Here is a 19,740-nt window from a genome sequence, read left to right as displayed (position 1 = left end):
TGCTCTCCGCCGCGCCGTTCGTTCAAAATACCGGTTTGTACCGGTATGCTAATGAGTTCTCTCGCAGCGATGGGGGCGTCCCCATCGCAGGAGCAGCGATGGGGGCGTCCCCATTGCAGCTCGAAAACTCACCGCAGCGCCGCCTCTCCGGTCTTCGGTGTCCTCCCCTTGCCTCTTCAGCGTCTGTCGGACGCCTGCGCAGTATGCTCTCTGTTCGGCGAAGATTGCCGAACGTACTGCGCATGCGCGAAAGTGCGGCGCCCGCAGTACGTTCGGCAATCTTCGTCGAACAGAGCGTACTGCGCAGGCGTCCGACAGTACGCTGAAGAAGCAAGGGGAGGACACCGAAGACCGGAGAGGCGGCGCTGCGGTGAGTTTTCGAGCTGCAATGGGGACGCCCCCATCGCTGCTCCTGCGATGGGGACGCCCCCATCGCTGCGAGAGAACTCATTAGCATACCGGTACAAACCGGTATTTTGAACGAACGGCGCGGCGGAGAGCACTTCCACAGGTAAGAGACGAATAGCCTTTTTAAAGGCTATTCCGACGTGGTAACTAGAAAAAAAAGTGTTTTAGTGGTAGAATCCCTTTAAGACAGGATTCCAATGAAATAACCCAATAATGGCTGCTCCCTTTAGCCTCATGCCCGACCTTCCAAGAGGCCTTTGTTTAGCAATGATGCTGGGATTAATACCAGGTATAGTCTCTATGGTATGGAAGGCAGATTTGCATATTCTTCTCATAGTTCCTTGCAAAGTGGAGTGCTAAAGGCTTAACAAGTCTCCACACACCTATATGGTGGTCTCTCCCTAAGGAGTGACAATATCCCCCGAACCCTGTCTAAGCCTCTCACCTCTACCAGGTTATAGTCCTCTCTACATCGGGCTGAAGAGATCCAACCAGATCGAAACAGCTGTCCTCGATTGAGAGACTATACCTGGTATTAATCCCAGCGTCATTGCTAAACAAAGGCCTCTTGGAAGGTCGGGCATGAGGCTAAAGGGAGCAGCCATTATTGGGTTATTTCACTGGAATCCTGTCTTAAGACAGGCTTGCACATTCCAGTGAGCGCCCTCTATTGGTTTGCAACAATGAGGCAGCAACTGTCTTCCTAATTACATCATGGAAGGCAGATTTGCATATTCTTCCCATACAACAAAAACAAGATACACAGTTACATTTCCTATCCCATACCTTATACACAGTACGAAAACCTTACCCGCGCCTGTATATACCCACTTCTACAATCACCGCAGACGAAGTCGCGGGTACCAGCTAGTAACCTATATATCACAGGGCTCAGCTTCTCTCATCTATCATATAACCTATATATCACAGAGCTCAGCTTATCTCCTCTATCATATTATAACCTATATATCACAGAGCTCAGCTTCTCTAATCTATCATATAACCTATATATCACAGAGCTCAGCTTCTCTCCTCTATCATATAACCTTATATATCACTGAGCTCTGCTTCTCTCCTCTATCATATAACCTATACATCACAGGGCTCAGCTTCTCTCATCTATCATATAACCTATATATCACAGGGCTCAGCTTCTCTCATCTATCATATAACCTATATATCACAGAGCTCAGCTTCTCTAATCTATCATATAACCTATATATCACAGGGCTCAGCTTCTCTCCTCTATCATATAACCCTATATATCACAGGGCTCAGCTTCTCTCCTCTATCATATAACCTATATATCACAGGGCTCAGCTTCTCTCATCTATCATATAACCTATATATCACAGAGCTCAGCTTCTCTCATCTATCATATAACCTATATATCACAGAGCTCAGCTTCTCTCCTCTATCATATAACCTTATATATCACAGAGCTCAGCTTCTCTCCTCTATCATATAACCTTATATATCACAGAGCTCAGCTTCTCTCCTCTATCATATAACCTATACATCACAGGGCTCAGCTTCTCTCATCTATCATATAACCTATATATCACAGGGCTCAGCTTCTCTCATCTATCATATAACCTATATATCACAGAGCTCTGCTTCTCTCCTCTATCATATAACCTATACATCACAGGGCTCAGCTTCTCTCATCTATCATATAACCCTATATATCACATGGCTCAGCTTCTCTCCTCTATCATATAACCTATATATCACAGGGCTCAGCTTCTCTCCTCTATCATATAACCCTATATATCACATGGCTCAGCTTCTCTCCTCTATCATATAACCTATATATCACAGGGTTCAGCTTCTCTCCTCAATCATATAACCCCATATATCACAGAGCTCAGCTTCTCTCCTCTATCATATAACCCTATATATCACAGAGGTCAGCTTCTCTCCTCTATCATATAAATCACACAGCTCGGCTTCTCTCCCTCACTCAGATAGAGCAGCAGAAATCACCTGAGAGGATTTTTTTAGTGCACTGTTGGAAATGGCAGAGACAAGGTAATAGTGACCCATGTGACTCATTTCCCATCACATTGAGAGGTATTTCCTGGTCATATCAATTGGCAAACAATTAAGGCAAAAGTTAGTTAGAAAAACCTCTAAAACTCTGAAAAATATTTAACTACTTATATTTGCAAGAGTGTTTACCTTTCAAATATCTACAAATTTATATATAGTTATTTTCATGGAAACTCCCTTAAAGGAGCACTAACCCAAACATACAAATATGGCTAAGAATCTGCAAAGAGGGCAAGAAAATATGCAGCACTGTAGAAGGGTAGGCTGACATCTTGAACACCAAAATAGACAGAGCTTTGAAAAAATTGGTGTGGTCCATGGACAGATCTGTGTACTTCAGTCAGCCCAGGATAATATAATATTGAGTGGCATCCTATAAGATTACACCTCAGCGATGAGGATAACCCGGGGTCAGCCGTGTACTACTGTTATATGCATTAAGCTGCATGTTACTTGGCTTTTTCTTGCACCATGCACAGTTTTCGAACTGATGTTTAAATTTGCAAACAGGGGTCGTATGTATGCCACGCTGGGTCCCAACTGGAGGGTCCCGGTACGGAACTCTCCCAGGAGTCGAAGCTGTGTGTACAGGTACATATAGGTGGTGGGCCTATCCTCTTCAATGAGTAAAGACTTAAAGTGCACCTGCATACAACGGAAGCTGCCATTGATGTTCCCTGAACCACTTGGGCATCATATATTAGCTATGACAGCTGGTAGCACAGAAGGGGTGCGGGGTCGCTCCTGTCCTTATACCATTGCTTCAGCTCACACAATGGCCGCCTCCAATATGTCTAATCATCTGGACCTGTCTATCAGATTGCATGCTTGGCTTACAACTCTATCACAGTCTATACGCTCTATAGTAACGCTATACTCTTTCTATAGAGATATGCATATATGCTATTTGCTGCTGCTATGTTATATATTGCCTAACTTGGGGACATTTCACACACTGCTGCAGATTTTAAAGCCAGGAGTGGATGCAAAGGGAAATGGAAATATAAAGTAAGGACTTACACACTTCTGGCTTTAGCTCAAAATACTGTATCAAAAACTGCAGTGGTGTGTGATACCAGACCTACGATGATCAGATAAGTAGCAGTCAAGACACAAAGGCAATGAATATCTGGATTATCCTAGACATTTGCTGCATATAAATATGCTTTATATAACAACAAACCAATCTTTTTATTAAAAAAAAAAAGTTCAATAGTGGATCTTCTTTGAAGGGGGCCATCCAGTTCACAGTTAAACTCCATATATTATCATTACTGGGTGCAGTAATCACCTGGGATTATAGCGCCCCCAGTGGTTATTATCATTACTGGCTGCAGTAATCCCCTGGTATAATGACGCCCCTAGTGGATATTACTCTTAGAAGGGTAACAAAAGCTGGTGATGTGTAGTGTGGGGGGTTTTGTAAACCTAATATGCCTTCATTCATTGTGAATATTCCCCTGATATTTTGATTCCAGACCCCACGTTCTATTCTTATTGCTACCACTTCAGGATTTGTTCTGATACAGCTTGACCCACCTCACTCACTTTGTGGATACTTTGATGACGGGGCCTGACGGTCTCGCTCAGTACAGTAGTTTAGCAGTCACAACATCTGTGTCATGGCTGCTTCTTGTTGTGCTCTAATCTCTTTCTATCATTGGAAGTCCTCGGTGGATATTTTGTAACATATATATATATGTTGTATTATGTAGATACGTGCCAGTCATAGTAGATATGTTCCAGTCAAATTGTAATATATATGTTGTCTTATGTAGATATGTGTCAGTCACATTGTCATTGTTGTCTCTGCTGCAATAGTTTCCAAAATTTCACCAAGTTCTAAGCCCTTATCCTGTCTAGTGATGAGAGAGTAGTTTTCGATCGAATACCTCACCGGCATAGGAATGCATGTAATCGGCCGAACACTAAATGCATTGAATCTTCAAAGTGTTTAACCCCTTAGTGTTCGGCCGATTACATGCATTCCTATGCTGGCGGGGTATGTGATCGAATACTACTCGCTCATCACTAAGCCTGTCTTTCTTATACAAGCAGTCGTGTCCTGTGACGTGTGTCTTGTCACCACCTCTAGTCTCACACTAATCTCCAGTCTTTGCCTTTTCTGTTGTATTTCACACAGAGATTTAATTGATCTTCCACCCACAATAATAATGCTTCGGATCTCCCCTCACTTGGCTGCCATTAACTCTTCTCACATAAAGTTCCCTATGTGCGGAGCTTGGTAGATATCACATGAGCTCAGGGTCTTTCCTGTGCTGCACAAGTTGTATTTTATCTGGGGGCTTCCCATGTCCACTAGTAGCTGTAGAGATGTCCTCACTATGGAATAATATGATTGATCAGGCACGTCATGCGAGACAGACTGCTATGGATATGTTGTGAACCCTACAGCTTAGACTGTCATGAATGTGACTGAGATCCACATATCTCTCAGAATACTTGGATGTAAATAAGCAGGACATGTTCTGAGGTTCTCAGTATCTCTCTGATGTATTACTAGTATATTGTGACTGCATACCTCCCAACTTTTGAAGAACTGAAAGAGGGACAAAATGTGTGGCGCGCGTAGTGCGCCGCAGCAAATTTAGCCCCGCCCACTTTTGTGTTGACTCCGCCCACTCGTTAATTTTTCATGTGCCCGCACACAGTATAATCCTCCTACAGTCACCCGTAAATTATATGTCCCCCCTCTATCTCTCCCCCAGTTTCATATACACCCTTCATCTGTCCCCAATTCATGTCCCTCCATCTCTGCCCCCAGATTCATGTCCCCACATCTCTGCCCCCAGATTCATGTCCCCCATCTCTGCCCCCAGATTCATGTCCCTCCATCTCTGCCCCCAGATTCATGTCCCTCCATCTCTGCCCCCAGATTCATGTTCCTCCATCTCTGCCCCCAGATTCATGTCCTCTCCATCTCTGCCCCCAGATTCATGTCCTCTCCATCTCTGCCCCCAGATTCATGTCCCCACATCTCTGCCCCCAGATTCATGTCCCTCCATCTCTGCCCCCAGATTCATGTCCCTCCATCTCTGCCCCCAGATTCATGTCCCTCCATCTCTGCCCCCAGATTCATGTCCTCTCCATCTCTGCCCCCAGATTCATGTCCCCCATCTCTACCCCCAGATTGATGTCCCCACATCTCTGTCCCCAGTTTCATGTCCACTCCATCTCTGCCCCCAGATTCATGTCCCTCCATCTCTGCCCCAGATTCATGTCCTCTCCATCTCTGCCCCCAGATTCATGTCCCCACATCTCTGCCCCCAGATTCATGTCCTCTCCATCTCTGCCCCCAGATTCATGTCCTCTCCATCTCTGCCCCCAGATTCATGTCCCCACATCTCTGCCCCCAGTGTCATGCCGTCCTCTCCTTCATCTGCCCCCAGATTCACGTTCCACCTCCACATTAAACTTACCTTCTCCTCCGCTCCCTCGCCGCTCTCTGCCCGCCTCTCTCGTTGACACATGCGGCTGAAGGAAGGAGCTGACACAGGTCAGCTCCTCGCTTCGCCGCTGCCCGCCTCTCTCCCTGACACATGCGGCTGAAGCTGCTCGCGTGCTCGCTTCGCCGCTGCGTCTCTCTCTCGCTGACACATGCGGCTGAAGCGAGGAGCTGACCTGTGTCAGCTCCTCGCTTCGCCGCTCGCCGGCTCCTGGCTTGTACATCGCGTCTACAAGCCAGGAGCCGGCGGCAGCGGCGAAGCGAGGAGCTGACACAGGTCAGCTCCTCGCTTCAGCCGCATGTGTCAGCGAGAGAGAGACGCAGCGGCGAAGCGAGCACGCGAGCAGCTTCAGCCGCATGTGTCAGGGAGAGAGGCGGGCAGCGGCGAAGCGAGGAGCTGACCTGTGTCAGCTCCTTGCTTCAGCCGCATATGTGTTCAACTCAGATCTGCGTCCTCTGGACGCAGATCTGAGTTGAAATCGGGACATACCTCCCTCCAACCGGGACATGTCACCCAAATCGTGACTGTCCCGCGGAAATCGGGACGGTTGGGAGGTATGTGACTGTATTATGTTTTGTTCCCTACTATGGGCTATTACACAAGTGACGCTCACAAGTTACATACCCTGGACTGCCCCTAGACTTGCCACTGTTTTATGCTGCATATCCTAGAGCAGTTAGGAGATATTCACACTATCATGGTGAACACCCGATGCTCTCATCTATCATACAATGAGAGCACCCGATACATACTGAGCCCCCTACATCTGTATTTGCTCCCTTTGACATGTTTTTATGTCTTCAGTCATGTTTGTTTAGTTTAGTCCTGGGTGTAGGATTTGCAGATGGACACCAGAGGGAGCACTGTCTGCATTCTCCAATTACTGTCCATTGCTCTCATCCTATGACTGATGAGATCATTAGATATTAATAATGGTAGTGTGAACCTACACATAGCAGTCAATTATAAGTATCAGCAGTGCCCTCTATGGGTGCATGACCACAGTGCATCAACTGCAAATACACCCTGATACTGTATAATAGTAGGGTCACTGGAGACCACTGCGCCCGAGCACACTCTCTAATACCTGTGTAGCTGGACCCTTGGCGTGGATCAGGTTGTTAGATGTATTTTTGAAGCTATAAAGGGCAGGTGATACTTGGTGATGCAGGTGATTCTCTTTTTACTTATTTTTTTTTTATAAATCCACTTTTCATTTTGGCTTCCAAAACTGCATTGAATAACCTGAATGTGTGAACAGTGCCTTGGGTCAGGACAATTCAGCTGATACCCATGTATATAATGCAGGTCAGTAATGGCCAGAAGCAGACACATTGACAATATAAGGGTCCATTTACACAGAGGAAAATGGCGCTTTATTTAGTGCTGAATTTTCCACGCTGAAAAAAAGCCTCCCATGGACTTTAATGGGTGCCGCTAGCTTTTTTTCCCACTAGTGGAACCCATTGAAATCCATGGGAGGCTTTTTTTTTAGCGTGGAAAATTCAGCACCAAATAAAGCGCCATTTTCCAAGAGCACATTAACATGCAGCAGATAAAAATTTGCACTTGTTCCCTTCCTCTAAATGAAGTTTGCAAACAAATCAGCTCAGTATGAATATACCCTAAAGCCTTATTCACATGACTAAGTCTTGGCTGTGTATGTCAGGCCACATGTGAGGTTTCAGAGGACTGTGGTTATGCATGGCGGATGATGTGTGATCCATTACCCAAAGATCTGCTGGTTCTCTAGGAGCTTGCCTGTGGTGATTACAATATAGAGGCGTAGCACAAAGATGGCTGCTGCTACTTTATGAAGGTTTGTGAAAAGTATTTTTTCTTACAAATCAGAATAAAATCAGGCAGGACTATGATTAACCCCAATATTTTACTTCTCTATCATGTCACTCTCAGGGAGCTAAGATACGAGGAGCTGTTTGTAGGGTCCTTACATTGGAGAACTTGTTTATCAATATGTTTGTCACATGGAGGAACAAGGTGGTCACCAGCAATGTCCCCGACATGGACCCCATAGAACAACTGCAGAACTGCTATTAAATGGGTCTCCGCAAATCAGTGATAAATATAATCTGCTGGGTCCCCAACTATTCTCACCGTGGAGGGGGAAAACAGTTTCAGAGGTGAAACTTGTTAAATAAATATTTTACCTGTAAAAGCCACAGCAGCAATGTAAACCTGAAAAGCACTCACACTTTTTTAGATTTTACATGTACCATCTGAATATGCCCTTATTGTGAGTTGCAATAAATAGGCACTAAGTGCGCTGCTGATGGGGCATTCGGCTGTGTCTGTTGGTGAATAATAGTGCTCCATGCTGCTTGTTTTTCCATCAAAACAATGGTTACCTTGGTGGAATTCAACAGACCCCATTGTAAGTCCATTGGGCTCCACATCCAGCAGGGTTCTCGCAGGTGTGAAGAGAGCCCAATTCCCACATGCCTCAAAACACGAATCTGCCCCATTAGTAGGATCGGGATGTTGGATTGAGCAGGGATCAGTCAGTGACTTGTCCCATTGACCAATCATAAAGCTCTTATTTGGGAAACCACTTAAATCGCTGGTGACTCCTTTTCCTAGTATCACTGTCAGGAGCTTGTTGTATTATCCAGTATGTTGTGTCTCATCTGTACTAAAGTGTTGAGGTGCAGCCTCCGTATTGCACATGTATTGTGTATTTTCTCTTCCAGCTCCACACGCTCTGAACGTACCAGTGCCTGGATACAGACCGGAGTGACCAGGGGGCGGTAAGTACTGTTCTGTTATACAGAGTTAGGAACCATGCGCACGGTTGTGTGGTACAGTCTGGCATCCATATTTTATCTCCAGTTGTCTCCCATACTGTATGGGAATCTAATAGATCCTGTGGGAATCCACTCTAAAGAATTGTTGCATGTGCCATTACCTGCCATACCACAGGACCTTTCTCAACTGAAGCTTGGCTTGTATACGTATATGGTCTGTACTGTTCCGCTTACATGAACCTTTATACATTACAATAAAGGGGCACATATAAAACGTGTAGATATACTCAGAGGTGAAAACAGGCAGCCCTAATATATGAAGCCATAAAGATGGGTCAGTAACCCTACAGATGGGAGCTATCCCAGTATATAAACGGCCCTACTCTGACCACAGTGAACTTCCTGTCATTACCAGACATTAGACTAATAAGCTATACATTTTACATAGGTGATTGCCCCATAAACATGCTCCATCTGCTCAACCAAGCTGTGCAAAAGGATTGGACATGCCTGATCCTTACCACCTCCAACACCTACCACTGGAGGGAGTCAGAGGTCTCAACACACATCAGTAAATCCCACCAAAATCAGAGGGTTCAGCCAATACATCCAATGTCTGTGTGGCCAGTGTTATCATGTTAGACCACAGGACTATTACCAGCCACAGACATACTATAGTATGTTATAACAGGGATCTGTCTCTCTATACAGGCCGTCGGGTGCGTGCAGCTGCATTCTGGGAAGTTCATCTGGAGTCATTTCTATGGAAGGGCCACTCAGAAGAAAAACCTTACTCAAAGAAGGGAAAAAGCCCACGGTAAAGCCTTCCAGACGTGTAGTGATAGAGCCTTATTTATTGCATTGGGGTGTACAGCAGGAGGCTACAGTGTATGCTCCTGCCACATCGCCCATTGTGGTATATATGTGTTCTGTCTACATGGTATAATGCAGTTTACTTCACTATTCTGTAATATGCCGGCCTGATTCAAGCCAAAAGGAAACCTGTATTGACCTACAGTTAGCCCTAGGGCATAGGGAAATGGTAGACACTTTCACATTGTCAGTTAAATTTCTTTTATGTTGTTGCATTTGAAATACCAGGGAAATGATCTCTGTGCAATGCACTGTATGGAAAATAGCCACTAGAGGGCACCAAATACAGGAAAATATCTACCCTTTGTTTTACTAATGAACAGCCACAAGGGGGCACCTGTCATTCACAGCTGTTATTTGTGCTGTTCTCAGGAATGGATGTGCATTAAGATCACAGAATTAATAGGGTATGGCCAGAGGGCCACATTATAGATTTACAGGATTGTGCACCCCCAGCCAGCTGACATGTTGCTCGGGCTCGGCATGTAAACTGTACAATTTTTCAATTTTTAAAAGTGGAGTTCCTCTTTAATTTCCCATTTTTTTGTGTTAGCTCTCCTCTTGGACGCGATACTGGGTGACACTTACAGGATCAACACTTCTCTACTTTGGGGCCAAGTCTTTAAGAGGCAACGAAAGAAAGAATGTGAGTATTCCCGCGAGAAAAGCATAGCCCCCGCCTTGCCCTGTTATTAGTCGCTGCTCAGAAGCTGGAGGAGTTTGCTTTGCAGCCATCATGCGTCTGGCAAACTAAACAATCACAAAAATGTCATAATAACAGCGCAGTGTGAACAGGAGCAAAATGCCAATGATTGTTTTTCCACAAGTATGTACACCCCCAGATCTGAAGATAGCACAGTATGAGGAATGTAATGCTGTAGATCTATGGTGTTCTGGATCCCTGGAAAGCTGGGTGACACTAAATGAGCATTACCATGGTTATAATTAGTAGGTGTCACCAAATGCATCAAAGGGGATCATGGTGTCCCATAGACTGGTTTAGAATGTGCTCTTCTTCCATGGGTTCAGGTACATACACACACCTATAAATATACATATATACACAGGTAAACACCACAACATGTACCTACACTTGGGTAAGTTCACTGTCTGCAGCATCACAGCATGTGGTACAGGAAGAGGACTCCGATGCCAGCATAGGATACATATTGTATGCCATGGTATTATTCTAGTCCATATTCCATAATCGCCCCGTTTGTTGTTTCCAGTACAAGTCAACACCCAGCAAGAAGGTGTCCATATTAGGCTGGATGGTGGTGTTACCAGACGACCCGGAACATCCAAATATTTTCCAGCTCAACAACCCTGATAAAGGTGAGTGGTGATGGTACATCCGCCACATCCTCTACCCATTGGGATTGTGGATTATGGGATTACACAACAAAATACTTACTGTGCAAAATGAATGTTTTATAAACTGGAGTTGTCTTTACAAGCAGTTTATTGATACTTATCTGCACAGAGGACTTGACTGCAGTGTGTGAAGCTGGAGATACAGTCTAGACCCCCCTACTTATATTGCCACAGTCCGTCCGCCCAGTATTGCTGATCATACACTTTGCTGCACCTCGGTATGATGACCATATCCAAGAGAAATAGTGTGTGTATATGTATTAGACATTGAATAGCGTTGCCTCACAATAACAATTTATCACCTGTCCACAGCTATGTGTATCGAAATGGGGGCACAGGACCTATTGTAATCAGTAGAGTCCAAATGGAGGGACTTTATGATCAGGCATTTGTCACTTATCCTGTGCATGGGTGGCAAGTTGTTATTGTGGGCTAACCCCTTAAAGTCCTGTACAAGGGATCAGCTAGATCAGATATATGGTATGTCAAGAGTTATGCTGGTTAAAGAAACACTCTGGGGAAAACGGTTATATCTGGTGCAGCCTGAGGGGGGCGATGTGCTAAGACTGTGTGACATAGGTGATGACCGATCACTAAAGTGGTTGTTCACCCTCCCCCCCTTCCTTCCGTGTGGGGTTTGCCCAAAATGTCCCTTCATATTTAGACATACTGCTTATTGTGGATAGGTAAAATGGGAATGGAGAATAGCAAAACAGGCAAGAGAGCTGGGCAGAGGATGTATATGTGGTTGTTGGGAAGGGGAACACGGCTGTGAGCGAATCCGTGCTATAGCTGTGACTCCACATGACCCGATAAGCTGAGCCTCCATTTATAAGGGGCGTGTTTATGCCGGCTCCATGAGGTGACTTGTTCCTATTCTTCACCAGGGAATGTTTACAAGTTCCAGACCGGCTCACGCTTCCATGCAATCTTATGGCACAAACACTTGGACGACGCATGTAAAAGCAACAGGCCGCCGGTGAGTGAGACGGAGCAGCTGGTAAGATGATTTATTCTGTATTGGTGTGAACATTACTCAATATCAAATTCCCTGTAGTTTATACAATGTATAAGCTGAAGTTACAAGTGATCAGTCTAGGTCCCTACATCAACACTTCTTGCAAAGGGCTCACACAGATGAAAGGATGCCACTACCCTAAGATAAGGGCCTGTAAAGAGTGGATTCTTGTACAGGTTGTTAGCAGTAAAATGAGGGATGAATCCCACCTGGGATGGTACGCTTCTGGTCAGAACCCTGCTAGGCTCTCATGGTCTTTATTGTATGCCTGCTTCTGCAGCAAACAAGAATGTGGATAGGAGAAAAGTGAGGTCACTGGGCTCTGACTGCCCATGACAATAGAGGTCTCCTCTTTCAATGGTGTGGTGGTCACCTTTCTATTCATCTTTAAGTGGCAGTTACAGAGTGAAGCACACGACTACTGCATCTCCATCAGTTTCACAGTGGCATAGATGCATGTATGACTGTCATTTGGAGATATGTGATCTGTTGGCGGTCCCAGTGGCCAGACACTTATCTTTCAATCTATGGACTCCTATTTTTTTTTATTTTTTTTTTGGGGGGGGGGGAGGATGGGAGTTTCTTCTGCTAGGATTCTCTTTATGGGCCACAGCTATCCAGGAGGACAGGCTATATAGCCCTGTGTGCCTACTGTGAAGCCAGTCATCACTTACTGAGCTCACAAGTCTTCACAGAAGAAATACTAAAGTCTGACAAAATACTTCACGTGAGAGCCAAAAGCACAGCCCTAGTGTCAGATATCTCAAATACTCTGTGCTGCTTTTAGAACTGTAATATTTTGCTTAGCTGGAAGGTCTCTTTAGTCCAGCTGTCTCTAACCTGTACCAAAATGACAACTTTCTTGATGCTGGAAGTGGTAGTTCTGCTGCTGCTTTAGCCCCTTGTAAGGAGGTTTCCAGTATAATTTAATAAGTGCACATGTTCGGCCATAGTGTATGTGATAGAGGTGAGGCAGAGAGCCAGGCAGTAGTGTATGTGATAGAGGAGATGAAGAGAGCCAGGCAGTAGTATATGTGATAGAAGAGAGGAAGAGAGCCAGGCAGTAGTATATGTGATAGAAGAGAGGAAGAGAGCCAGGCAGTAGTGTAAGTGATAGAGGAGATGAAGAGAGCCAGGCACTAGTGTATGTGATAGAGGAGAGGCAGAGAGCCAGGCAGTAGTGTATGTGATAGAAGAGAGGAAGAGAGCCAGGCAGTAGTGTATGTGATAGAGGAGAGCCAGGCAGTAGTGTATGTGATAGAGGAGATGAAGAGAGCCAGGCAGTAGTGTATGTGATAGAGGAGAGGCAGAGAGCCAGGCAGTAGTATATGTGATAGAAGAGAGGAAGAGAGCCAGGCAGTAGTGTATGTGATAGAAGAGAGGAAGAGAGCCAGGCACTAGTGTATGTGATAGAGGAGAGGCAGAGAGCCAGGCAGTAGTATATGTGATAGAGGAGATGAAGAGAGCCGGGCAGTAGTATATGTGATAAAGGAGAGGCAGTAGAATATGTGATAGAGGAGATGAAGAGAGCCAGGCAGTAGTATATGTGATAGAGGAGATGGAGAGAGCCAGGCAGTAATATATGTGATAGAGGAGATGGAGAGAACCAGGCAGTAGTGTATGTGATAGAGGAGATGAAGAGAGCGAGGCAGTAGTATATGTGATAAAGGAGAGGCAGAGAGCCAGGCAGTAGTATATGTGATAGAGGAGATGGAGAGAACCAGGCAGTAGTGTATGTGATAGAGGAGATGAAGAGAGCGAGGCAGTAGTGTATGTGATAGAGGAGAGCCAGGCAGTAGTATATGTGATAAAGGAGAGGCAGTAGAATATGTAATAGAGGAGATGAAGAGAGCCAGGCAGTAGTATATGTGATAGAGGAGAGCCAGGCAGTAGTATATGTGATAAAGGAGAGGCAGTAGAATATGTGATAGAGGAGATGAAGAGAGCGAGGCAGTAGTGTATGTGATAGAGGAGAGCCAGGCAGTAGTATATGTGATAAAGGAGAGGCAGTAGAATATGTGATAGAGGAGATGAAGAGAGCCAGGCAGTAGTATATGTGATAGAGGAGAGCCAGGCAGTAGTATATGTGATAAAGGAGAGGCAGTAGAATATGTGATAGAGGAGATGAAGAGAGCGAGGCAGTAGTGTATGTGATAGAGGAGAGCCAGGCAGTAGTGTATGTGATAAAGGAGAGGCAGTAGAATATGTGATAGAGGAGATGAAGAGAGCGAGGCAGTAGTATATGTGATAAAGGAGAGGCAGAGAGCCAGGCAGTAGTGTATGTGATAGAGGAGATGGAGAGAACCAGGCAGTAGTGTATGTGATAGAGGAGAGGCAGAGAGCGAGGCAGTAGTGTATGTGATAGAAGAGAGGCAGAGAGCGAGGCCAAGTAAAATCACATACAAAAGGGAAAAGGAAGATGCAGTACTCATACATGATTTTGGAGTCGGCAAGCCGTGTCCACATATCTCCCTATAACAATCTCATAAGTATATAGTATGGGAATTCAACTCTTAATACTCTTAATCTCTCAGTATACATGTGGTACCATATTATAGTCCATAAATAACGTGAAGTATACATATACATACAAATTGTACTAGCAGAGTTGCACAGTAACCATGGTAAGTATGCATATATACATAAAGTCCTAAAGATCATCAAAGTCCATATATAAGATGTAATGCCTTACCCATAATAGTGTACACAGGTAAAGGGAGAGTAGAGGACACAGGTGTAAGCGCCGGATTCCACCCAACGTGCGTTTCGCCACAACTGCCTTTGTCCATTATATTCGATCGAATACATCCCCTGCATAGGCTTTGGTGTTAAAAAAGAAGCGCCATGGAAGGTGGGAGGGGAATCGATTTACTGCGTGGTATTCCGCAGAGTACACCAATAACTATGAAAAGGGAGGTATTCAATCGAATATTACTTGCTCATCTCTATTTGGCAATAATTTGGTTTTGAATGTCACTGTCTAAACCAAAACATCACAAACAGATACATATATACAACCAGTCTGCCTGGAGCTTTCCATGACTCCTGAATGGCCTGGTTATATGACAAGACATGTCTTGACAGATTGCATGTGACAGCTTCTGTAGGAGATATAAAACTATACTATTAGAGATGAGCGAACAGCGGTAAAGTTATAAAAAACTACCCCCCCCCCCCATTCTAAAATAAAACCCTAAAACAGAATATGTTCAACTTACCTAACTTGCACGGGGGGGCGGGCATTCGGGGTCCGACATCATCTTTGGCCACGCCTCCTCTTCCAGCGATATCCTCGGGTCCCGTCTAACTAGTGAACTGACATTGAAAAAAAAAGAAAAAAAAAATGGTGCGGTTGCATGCACAGCAGCACGCTGCTTCTACTACTGCGCATGCGCCCATGCCATTTTTTATCAATGAGGACATCGCTGGAAGAGGAGGCGTGGCTGAAGATGATGTTGGACCCTGAATGCCCAACCCCCGTGCACATTCGGTAATTGAACATATTCTGTTTTAGGGTTTTATTTTAAACCGGGGGGGGGGGTAGTTTTTTACTTTACCGGTGCCTGAATAGCCTTTTTAAAAGCTATTCACACATATGTGGGGCTCGATCAACATGATTTTGCTGATAGAGCCCCTTTAAGCAGAGCTGTCAAATATTCTGTATTATATCTATTGTGCAGCATAGTCAGATGTGACAGTGCGCACTAGTAGTGTCATATGTAGATTTAAAAAAAAATCATGCCTGTGTGTGCAGATATGGTAGTAACATACTTATGGCGCCCCCTGCTGTTATTTGAATGCTGTCATAAAACATATGCCTATATCAGTGATGGCGAACCTTTTAGAGCCTGAGTGCCCAAACTGCAACCCAAAACCCACTAAATTATCGCGAAGTGCCAACACGGAAATTTAAACTTAATACACTGCAGATCCGCAATTGCAGACAGTTACAGACCCTCAAATTACAGTTGTGTGAATGGGGCTTTACAGAGCTTTCAATAATACAATCAACTTTGTACTGAAATGTAAAAGGTCTCTGCAATTAGTACTTTTGAACAATTAATGTACGCATGTTATTACAGCCTTTACTAATATCACGTCTGCTATAAAACAGATACTGTGTGACACAAATAGTGAGGGGACCCCAGACAGTAGTATATGCTCTGCAGTGCCCCCCTACAGTATTATATGCTCCACAGTAGGCTCACCACAGTATTATATTCTCCACAGTACCACAGTAGCCCCCCACAGTATTATATGCGCCACAGTAGGCCCCCACACACAGTATTATATGCTACTCAGTACACCCCCGTGTTATATGCTCCTCAGTACCCCCCCACACACACACGCAGTATTATATGCTCCTCAGTACGCATTGTCCCTGTATTATATGCTCCTAAAAGCCCCCACACACAGTATTATATGCCCCTCAGTACACCCCCTCCCACACACGGTATTCTATGCTCTTCAGTATGACAGACACACACTCTTATACTTACCCATGAAGAGCCACCAGCGTCCACCTCCTTTTGACTGCGCGAAGTCATCAAGCCTGCGTTGGGGCAGAGGTCAAACTCTGCAGTCAGTGTAGGCCGCTTTCACACGATCCGCAGCCTACACTGACAGCTTTCAGCTGTATGTACATTTGCACATACAACTGAAGGCAGCGATTACTCATCAACGGGGAATCCTGTTCAGGATTCCCTGTTAGTGAGTGATCCGGGCGACAGCACGCTTGCCAGCATAGAGGGCTCTGCATGCCCTCGGTTTGCCATCACTGGCCTATATGTTTCCAGTGCCAGTGAGAATCCATCATCGCTTTCAGTACTCTGATTCTTATTGACTGGCTGCACAGTATCAGGAATCACTCCTCTAGCTGTGTGCACAAGGATCCAGCCTCTGCTACTGAGCATGTGCAACTATGACATATTAGAGGGATGCTTTAAGAGGGAATTAAAAGAACGGCGGAGGTGCCATAATAAGTACGTTACAGGGATGAAACCGGGGCATTTTAATTATTGCAATTTAAACCTTGTTCTGTTTTGCCCTGAGTAAATTTTTATTCATCAGACAATCCCTTTTGTCTCATTAATCTGTGTGATAGAAAAGAGGACACATTAGATTGCACATAAAGTCTGGGGCGCAAAATTTAAAAAAGAAAAAGTATTTACGAAAAGAATTATAAAATGGCCTACTAAATACTATCAGAGCACTGGTCTAGTTCTCTCACTGAATCCAGTACTACACATGCCGGGAGGTTTACAGAGAGAAGCAGACATCTGTATCTGCTTTGGTTTACATATTTTAGAGATTACCTTGCACTAAGTAGACAGTCTGTGACCTACCCTCCCCGATCACTTTCTATGCCCCCTCTCCACACTTTGATTCTTTGTGTACCTCCTGCTGATATAAGAGATGGCTAACACAACCAGGAGCAGTGTGCGGTCTATGGCAGAACAGTCTGCTAGGTGAAGGAGTTGCTCAGACTTTACAGCAAAATGGTAGGAAATCTTTGTTGAAGCTTATTTAGAAAAGTGTCCATAGCTTCCAGCAATTGGCTAATATATTTCATGTATCATCATCAAGCCTGTACTAATATCTTAAGATCTGCTGAAGTTATCATTGATCGATCTGTGGCTTCTTTGCTTGTCTCTTTTGCAGGCTCCTACCAATCTCATGTCTTTTGAATGAACTTGCCAGTCATTTTTCATGTTTTAAAAAAAAAAGTGCCAAACGGAGGCAGATCTCAGCCGAAGACACTACAAGCTACAAGTCTCAAGAGGGACGAGGACACTTGCACTTTCCCGTATTCAGAACTTAAAGGAAAACATAGACCTTCTCCATGGAGATGGGATGGAGTCTTGCACATAGAAGACTGTTTTCTACCTGGCTGTGTTTAACACATTAGTCACTGACTAGTTTTGTGCTCTTCGGGAGTCTTGGATGGACCTTGGACTACAGGTCACCATCCTTTTTTTTTTTTTTTTTGCCTACTGGTTTTTTAACACTGATTTTTAAGCGGATGCGCTGCTGTGTGCCAGACATAGACTTATTATATTAACCCATGTTGGGTTCTAAACTCTTTCTCATGACAAACCCCCCAGATCTTCAGTGTTACCTATTACAACTTGTCTGACAGAAAGTTAGTGAACAACAGTTTTATACTCCAGTGCACTGACTGCTCGTCGTCATTGTGGCCGGCTCATACTTTTGTAGAAAAAAAAAGGGAAATACACACAAAAACAGTAAATTAATTTCCTGTACCTTGTTCTGTGTCTTTGATCAATTCCCTGAACATGTTTTTTGGCACAAAAACAACAAAGATGATTAAAAAAAAAAAAAACAACTTTATTTTTAGTTCTGGAAGGGGAGACTTCTGTGGTGATCTAAGGAATATTTCAGTTTTTATTTATTTACTATATTAGTATAAAAAAGTAGGGACTGATTGTACCCAATGAAGAGGGCTCCTTAAAGGTACAGATTTTTATCTGCAAATATTTGGGAAACAACAACTTTATGTCATACAAACGTGAGAAGAGAACATTGTGGGGAACAAGAGTGCCTGATAACAAACCCCCTGCTGATGTCTTCTGAGGAGTGTGTAGGACATCATGAAAGACAGTTGTTTCCCCTTAAGGTTAAATTGTGCCGTAAAGAGAATGTTACAGGATTGAGATTGATGACCTATCTTAAGTTATAGGAAGCTAAAGATGCTGAAATACAATGGGGGAGATCTATGAAGACTAGCATTTTTATCTCCACTCTTCATAACCTTCGAGTTATTGGAGAGTGCACCTCATTTATGACCAGGAGAAAAATGTACGCCAGCTCGCACCAAGCATCCATATCTCACATAATTTATACAGGATTTATCTGGTGGGGCTGATGACTCCACCCTTGTCCCTTTTCAGGAAAGTGGAATGGGTAGTACAGAAATGAAAGTCATAATTTCTTGTAAAAAAAAAACTTGATGCAAAAATTTTGTGGCACTTTATTCCTTATATGCCAGAAAGCTGGTGTACAAGGCCTAATAATTCTGCCCCAGAGTTGGAAGCTTTCAGCGCTATACACTGTGTAGTGGCCATTCCTGGTTACTACACTTTCCAGCATACAGAGCTGTCAGACCCACACTGATCTGATTTGATCACCTATCCTTAAAAATAGATCATTAGTATATTAAAGGGATCCTATCATTTAAACTAAATTTTTTGTGTCTATCACGTAGGAATAGCCTTAAGAAAGGCTATTCTTCTCCTACCTTTAGAGGTCTTCTCCAGACCGCCGTTCAGTATATAATCCGGTTTTCCCCAGTATGCAAATGTGTTCTCTCGCTGCACTGGGGGCGTCCCCAATGCTGCGAGAGAGCTCACCAGCACCGCCTCCATCTTCTTCAGGAACGGGTCTTCTTCCGGGGGTTGGCTTCAAACTTCTAGGCCTCAGGCAAAAGTCGACTGCGCATGCCCGCCGGCCACAAGAAAATGGCCGCTTACAATACTATGCAAGCGGCCATTTTCTTGTGGCCTGCGGGCATGCACAGTTGTCTTTTGCCCGAGGCCTAGAAGTTTGAAGCCAACCCTCGGAAGAAGAATACGCGTGAAGACCTGTTCCTGAAGAAGATGGAGGTGGCGCTGGAGAGTTCTCTCGCAGCATTGGGGACGCCCCCAGTGATGTTTGAGCACTGGGACCCACCCCCAGTGCTGCAAGAGACCTTATTTGCATACCGGCGAAAACCGGGATTTCTACGGAACGGCAGCGCGGAGAAGACATCTAAAGGTAGGAGACGAAT

The 19,740-nt window shown here is 44.6% G+C and overlaps 1 protein-coding gene across 5 annotated transcripts in view; it reads left to right on the top strand.

The window, feature by feature from the left end:
- The window catches only part of RALGPS1 (Ral GEF with PH domain and SH3 binding motif 1), a 335,024-nt gene extending 315,849 nt beyond the window's left edge, over positions 1–19,175 (top strand). For 3 of the 5 annotated variants that reach the window (XM_075259100.1, XM_075259102.1, XM_075259101.1), the window contains exons 16-22: positions 2,971–3,051; positions 8,636–8,692; positions 9,401–9,506; positions 10,116–10,208; positions 10,792–10,897; positions 11,824–11,936; positions 17,616–19,175. In XM_075259100.1, the coding sequence (XP_075115201.1) occupies positions 2,971–3,051; positions 8,636–8,692; positions 9,401–9,506; positions 10,116–10,208; positions 10,792–10,897; positions 11,824–11,936; positions 17,616–17,645 (586 nt within the window). In that variant the 3' untranslated portion in view covers positions 17,646–19,175. The remainder of the gene's footprint in view (positions 1–2,970; positions 3,052–8,635; positions 8,693–9,400; positions 9,507–10,115; positions 10,209–10,791; positions 10,898–11,823; positions 11,937–17,615) is intronic. The other 2 variants (XM_075259103.1, XM_075259104.1) reach the window with 2 other exon arrangements.
- Positions 19,176–19,740: the final 565 nt, after the last annotated feature.

The sequence above is a fragment of the Leptodactylus fuscus genome, chromosome 11 (genome assembly GCF_031893055.1).
Source record: "Leptodactylus fuscus isolate aLepFus1 chromosome 11, aLepFus1.hap2, whole genome shotgun sequence".
NCBI lineage: Eukaryota > Metazoa > Chordata > Amphibia > Anura > Leptodactylidae > Leptodactylus > Leptodactylus fuscus.
This window is presented reverse-complemented; position numbering and strand designations above follow the sequence as displayed.